Consider the following 6851-nt stretch of genomic DNA (forward strand, 5'->3'; position numbering starts at 1 on the left):
CACGCAGGGATTCCACCCACACACCCACAGTTATGCACAGAGAATTTTGTAGCCACAACACAGGCACACACACAGATTCACAGGCCACGATGCCCATAAACGTGGTACAGAACCCCTGAACCCTCTCTACCAGGAAGCCCCCTCATTCCTACCACCCCAAGCAGGGATAGGAAACCCTGGCAACTCTCCCGGCCATCAAAATGGCAAAGGAGGCTACCCTAGCCTCACTCCTTCATGCCCTTAGTGGATCTAGGAGAGACCCTTAGTGCCAGTTTTCATCCCTAAGCTCCTGGAAAACACAGGTGACAGAGTCCCAGACTCAGCCACCAGGCATTACCATGGTCCTGGGCAGGTGCAGAACGGCACAGCAAAGGATCTTTGGCCAGGAGATCAGAGGTCCTTTATATTCTTCTGGATCTATGACTGCTTTCCCTCTAAGGCTCCACCCCCAGCTTGGCCTCCTTGTCCTGTCCCTGAATCATGACCTGGGAGTGGGTACAGAGAGAGGCTGGGGGTGGAAGCACATGGGCTGCCAGCTGTCCTGAACCAGAGCACATTCCCTGCCAGGAGGTCCAGAGGGGTGGGTGGCAGAGGTAGGGAGGAACCGAGGTCAGTGCAAGCTCAGAACTGACGCGGATCCTCCTTCAGCAATCCTCCTTCTTGGAAAGCTAACCCCAGCCAGTTACGTCGCTTAGGCCCTAGGCCATCTGCAGCTCCGAGTCCCCCTCTGTTGCCCTCTAGTCCCTTGGCCCATCAACTGCTCTTGCTCAGCAGTTGCAACCTAGTTCTTTATAAAAATAATTATTTTATTAATTATTATTTTAAAATTTGACCAGCAAAAGAGAAAGTGAGAAAGCAAACCACCAGGTCTGGGACTTGAACCGCAGGTGGCCCTATGGGAGTCCAGCACCTGAAGCACCTTGTCACCTGCCAGCCAGCAACCTAGTTCTGTGGCCCCCATCCCCTCTTCTTTCCCTCTACCTGCTTGACTGTGATTCTCAGGGGCCTTTCTGAGCTAACTCTTTCTTATTCCAGGGCAGGCATTGGTACCAGGTAGACCTGGGTCACACATGTGGCATGGCCACTTTGTCTCTGGACAGTCACTTGCTTCTCTGAGTGTGGTGCCCTCAGCTGTGGGGAAAACACTTGTGCTAGTCTATTGAGATTATTGGAGGGAGAGCTGAATTTGGCTCTGTTCAAAGCATAGGAAGCCACTGAACCCCAAGGTATTCCTTGAATTCTGTGAGTTGCCCCAGGACCCTTCAGGAAAAATTCCCTCTTTTTCTGATCTGCTTTGAGTGGGCTTCTTGCTATTTAATCAAAGCAAAGCATACCCAAATCCCTTGACTTCTCATTGCTTCCTCAATGAAGTCCAGACTTAATGAATAAAATTGAATAAGTGAATAAATCTTTAAAAAGAAATAAAATTGAAAAAACTTAAAACAAAATAAAGTTCATAGTTTTAATTGGGCTACATAAAAATCAAACAAGAACCATGCCTTTAAAAAAAAAATTTACGAGAGGGAGTGTGTGTTGCTAGAGAGAAAGCACCCCCTAATGGGGTGCGGTCACTCCACAATCTCTTCACCATTTCTCTATCCTGTTGAGATTTGGGGCACACACACACACACACACACACACACCCTTAGTGTATTTTTTGAGCCATCAGGGCTGGGATTTGAACTGTAGCAGTCACATGGAATCTGGATGGGGCTGATCCTCAAAAGCCTTTTAAGGACAAATAACTTAAACCATAAAAGTCACCCATTTTACAGGACCAGCAGTTAGCATAGTGGCTATGTTGCTGGACTCCCACGTAGTCGACCGCGGTTCAAGTCCCAGACCCGGTGGCTTAAACTCACGCCAGGCGCGTGTGTGTGCGTGCCCAAGATCCCGAGAAGAGAATGGAGGAGAAGGGATTGCGGCGTGGCTATCCCCCCTGGGGGGTGATTTCTCGCTTTCTATCTCTCTGTCTCTCTCTGTCTTTCTGGTGAGTGCATGTGCTCTATAGCAAAAACCTCTCCAAAAAAAAAAATGTCGCCCATCCGAAGTCACAGTTGGATGAGTCCTGACGAAGTGTAACCGCCCTCAGTGGACACAGAGCATTTCCACCACCCAGCAGGTCCCCTCAGGCCCCTCCCCTGTCACTCTGGCCGTAGGCAACCATTGATCTGATCTCATCAGATCAACTTTTTCTGTTCTAGAACTTCACATAAATAGAGTCAAAGAGTACTTTTTTATAAAAAAAAAAGAATTTATTGACTTTTACTTATTTATTTATTATGATTATTTTTAAATTTGCTGCAGGGCATACATGCTCACCAGAGAGAGGCAGAGAGAGAAAGAGAGGGAGAGGGAAAGTGAGAAAGCAAGCCATCAGGTCTGGGCCTTGAACTGTGGTCAACCACATGAGAGCCCAGTGCCTAAACCAACATGTCACCTGGTGGCCCCACGTTTTTGTTTTTTAACCAGGTATTTTTTGAGATTCCCCTGTATTGTTAGGCAGCCCAGCCATTTGCTCCCTTTCTTCTTCTTTTTCTTTTTTTTTGGAGAGGTTTTTTTTTTTTTTTTTTTTTTGTTAATGATGTGTTCACCAGAAAGACAGAGAGACAGAAAGCAAGAAACCACCCCCTGGGACGTGGGGGGATGGCCACACCACAATCCCTTCTCCTCCATTCTCCTCTCAGGATCTTGGGCCCGGCGTGAGTTAAAGCCACCGACTCTGGGACTCAAACCACGGTCGACTACATGGGAGTCCAGCGACATAGCCATTATGCCAATTGCCGGTCCCCATTTGCTCCCTTTCATTGCTGGGTAGTGCCCTTCCTCTGAGGATGAGCCACAGCTTATCATTAATCAGTGCAGCAATGTGCACTGCCACCTGCTCTCTGTAGTGGTGACATGCTCTGATATGTGCCTCCTGAGATCCAGGCAGGGAGATGTCTGGAGGAGGAGGAGGCGCAGCAGCTGTTTTCCTCCAAGTTTTGCTGGCAGAGGGTTCCCTCTTGTCTGTGATCCCCAGACTCGGGAGAAGAGAGAGGACATTCCATCAACCCATTCATTACACGATACCATGAACCAACAAATGCCTGGTGCTCTGTTTTCCCAGCCTTCATCCTCCCTCCAAATTGAGCTGCCTCTGAGAGAGGTATTAGCCTCAGAACAGACCCAGGAGAAGCAGGAGGGAATTTGGCATCACCAATGAAAATGTCTGATGAGAGGCCAGAGGTGGTGCAGGGGTGATGCTGTTCTCCCGTGGGAAGGTTCCGGGTTCACATCCTGAGGCCTCCCTGTACATAGGGTGGTGCATGTGCCCAGGAGCCAGGCTGGCTGAGGCTGAGGATGGGGGTGGGTCACAGTGTGAAGACCCTGTTGTGGTTACCTAGTTCTATCTTTCATGGAAGAAATAAATAAATACACTTAAAATTTTAAAAATCGGTTGAAAACATTGAACGAGTGTGTGCGTATTTATTATCCACATAAATATCTTTCTTCATGCAGATGTTAATTGGCTGTTTTGCACATCCCTTTGTAAGGTCAGAATAGGGCATCACCTCTGCACCTGCTTGCAAACACTATGCCAGGGACAGCGAAGACCAGAGGCTCTGGAGAACCTTGGCTGGGTGCGTTCAGGATCCAGCATCAGCCTTTCCGACCTTCCACATCCTTAGCACCATAGGAAGGTCCCTTTGTAGAGTGGGCACTGGGGAGTGTGGCTTAGGCCAGCTGTTCTCGGTGGTCTCTTCTCTCCTTGGGTCTAAGAGGTCATTCACCTCCTTCTCAGCTGTTTTAGGGTCAGGCCCTGCCACCCTGAGTGCCTTTCACAGCCACAGCTACCTTTCAGAAAAGAGGTCTTGGGGTCCTCTCTGCATCCAGAAGTCCTCACTTGGTATTGCCTGGGAGCTTTACACGTCAGTTGTACAGCTCTACACAGAGACACTGCCCTTGTGCGTTAACTGAGCGCCTACTTGACGGTAGCCACTGAAGCAGGTGCTGGAGTTAGAGTGGTTACTGTCCTCAAAGAACTGCACAGTCTAGAGGGAATTGGTATTTATCGAACGGAATAGTTAATATTTCAAGATATTATCTACAAAGAGGCCAAGTCCCTTTTGGAAAGATTTTTATATCTCTATTTAATTGCTAGAGGGTGCATGTACTCACCAGAGAGAGACAGGGAGAGGGAAAAGCACCACCCAGTGGAGTGTGATCATGTACAACCTTTTCTCCTTAAATTTTCCATTCTGTAAAACTTTGGGGCACACACACACATGCACCCCGTGTATCTTTCAAGCTGCTAGAGCCGGGAGTCAAACCACAGTTAGTCATATAGAATTATACTCTCTCTCTCTTTTTTTTTAGAGGTTTTTGTTATAGGGTGCACACACTCACCGGAAAGACAGAGGGAAACAGAGGTATAGAAAGCAAGAAATCATCCCCTAGTGGGGATGTCCACGCCTCAATCCCTTCTCTATTCTCGTCTCAGGATTTTTGGGTACGCACGCACATGCATCCTGCAGGAGTTTTAAGCCACTGGAGCTGGTATTTGAACCAGAGTTGACTATGTGGGAGTCCTGTGATGTCGCCATTATGCCACCTGCTGGTCCCAAGGATCCTGCTCTCGTAACCACTAGGCTATGGAGCCGACCTAACTTCATTTTTTCTTTGTGAGCAGAGTGGAATGTTGTCTTCTTAGATCCATAAATTGATGGAAGGGAATTTAGCTAACTGCTCCTGAAACCCCAACTTCCCATTTCACAGATGAGAAAACCAAGGATACAGGCTGAGTTTTCTGCCTTGGAGGAGGACGGCAGAAGGTTCTCCCATTAGGCCATCCTTGCCACCTGCTGGCAAGAGCTTCTAAGCTGTCCTTGAGCCCAGCGTCTGATGCCAGGTTAATAAAAGATTTAAGGCACATTAGTGAAAGTATCTTAATCAAGCCTAGATAAGTTCAAGATTAGAGTAAGCCATGATGGATAACAGCTAAGGATTAACAAGAAAGCTTACGAATTGTTTCTAGACGTTTATTTCTTTAAACACTCATGACTCTATGTATAGTCTTAAGTCAAAGTTAAGTACTATTTAAGTTGGGCTGTTTTGGTGAGTTATCATATTTTTGTAAACTGAAGGACGGCTGATGGGGAACTAAGGAGATCTCTTTGGCAGTCATAGCTACCAAGCCTGGCTCCACCACCAGCCTGCTGTGTGATCCTGGACAAGTATTGAACTCCTCTGAACTTCAGCTTCCTCATCTATAAAGTGAAGCTAACATGCCAGCCGGTAGCATGGCGGTTAAGGCGGCTGGATCCTACTTGGTTGACTGCATGGTTTGACTGCAGACCCAGTGGCTTGAAAAACATGGCAGGCATGTATGCAAGTGTGCACAAAATCCCTAGAGGGGAATAGAGGAGAAGGGATTGCGCGTGGCCATCCCCCCCCACCACCACGAGGGTTGCTTGCTCTCTCTCTTTCTCTCTCCAGTGAGTACATGTGCCCCACAGAAAAATTTAAAAATAAATAAGTAAACAAAGTCAAGCTAATACTAGTACCTGTGAGATGCGGTATGTACAGTGAAGCCTGAGGCCAGGTGACCTGGAGGCAAACCTCAGCTCTGCACTCAGTTACCAGTCTAGTGCCTTGGGATAAGTTACTTGACTTCTCTGCACCGGTTTCACCACCTGCGGCCTCTGCCCTGGCCCTACATCCATCCAGCCTGCTTTGGTGGCAAGTATTCCCACACTCTGTACCAATGGGGTTGAGGGGTAGCCTGCACAATGACTCTTGCCTGGAAAAAAGCAATGGTGTATGTGGAGGTCTTCTCTTCTCTCAGGATCCTGTCTGCTCTCCATGCCAACACCAGGGGCAGGCAGCTGGAAGGGGAGACTCAGAGAGCTTAGAACCCAGCCTAGTGGATGGCAGGGATGGGCAAGAAGCCCTCTACTTTGCCCCCAGGCACCCTAGACAGGAGAGGTACAAAGAGTGGGCCCTTAATGAGAATGGCAGCAAGAGATCATTGTGGGGTGAAGGGGGAGGCTTGGGCTGAGAAGTTGATGACGAGCAGGGCTGGGGACAAAGGGTTGCTTTCTGGTCAAGGCAGGGGAGGACAAGGCAGACAGTGGCTCTGGGACTGGGGGCTCCCTGCATTCCTGGGAAGGGGTAAGGCCAGTGCATGACCCGGGTGGCCTCCCTCACCATGGCTCACAAAGCACTTTCAGTGGGTCATCTCGCGCAGTCTTCACCGAGCCTGGGTGATGGATACTGCTCCACACATTTTACAGCAGGGAAAGCTCAGGCCGAGTGGCTTGAAGTGATTGTTGGGGGTCTCCAGTGCTCTGCACAGCCCCCTGACCCTCCTCGTGTTTCAGCTCAACCCAATCTGCAAGTGTTGCCTTGGCCCAGAGCAAATGGGGCAGGAAGGAGGTGTGTGTGTGTGTGTGTGTGTACACAGCCCTCCTCTAGGTCACCAGTGCCGGCACTGGTGACACTTCTCTGGCCTTTCCTTCTGTCTCTACAAGTGCCTTGCGCAGTCTTCAGGGCTCCTAATCCAGCTCTTTGCTACTTTGGACCCTCCCTCATGCCTGCTGTCCAGGGTCTCCCTCTGCTTCCTCACCCCGATCCTTGCCTTGTCCGTGGCCTACAGAGACACTCCAATGCATGGTCGACTTGGGAGGTCTCCAACAAGGAACACTGGGTTGTACTCCCAGGGTCTTTCTTTTTTTAATTCATGAAGAGTGCATGTGTGTATGTGGGTACAAGCAAGAGTGAATGAGAGAGAGGAGCACCTTCCACAGGTGTGGGGAGTGGTCACTCTGAGATCCCCTTCCTTTAGCCCGCCAGCCCGTCAGATCTTGGGC

At 49.2% G+C, this 6851-nt stretch overlaps 1 protein-coding gene across 1 annotated transcript in view; it reads right to left on the reverse strand.

Moving 5' to 3' along the window:
* The window catches only part of LOC106733748 (uncharacterized), a 2161-nt gene extending 1737 nt beyond the window's left edge, over positions 1–424 (reverse strand). Inside the window, exon 1 of the mRNA XM_014583780.1 lies at positions 338–424. Within this exon, the coding sequence (XP_014439266.1) occupies positions 338–340 (3 nt within the window). The 5' untranslated portion in view covers positions 341–424. The remainder of the gene's footprint in view (positions 1–337) is intronic.
* Positions 425–6851: the final 6427 nt, after the last annotated feature.

Source organism: Tupaia chinensis, unplaced genomic scaffold, assembly GCF_000334495.1.
Source record: "Tupaia chinensis unplaced genomic scaffold, TupChi_1.0 Scaffold144741_1, whole genome shotgun sequence".
Taxonomy (NCBI): Eukaryota; Metazoa; Chordata; class Mammalia; order Scandentia; family Tupaiidae; genus Tupaia; species Tupaia belangeri.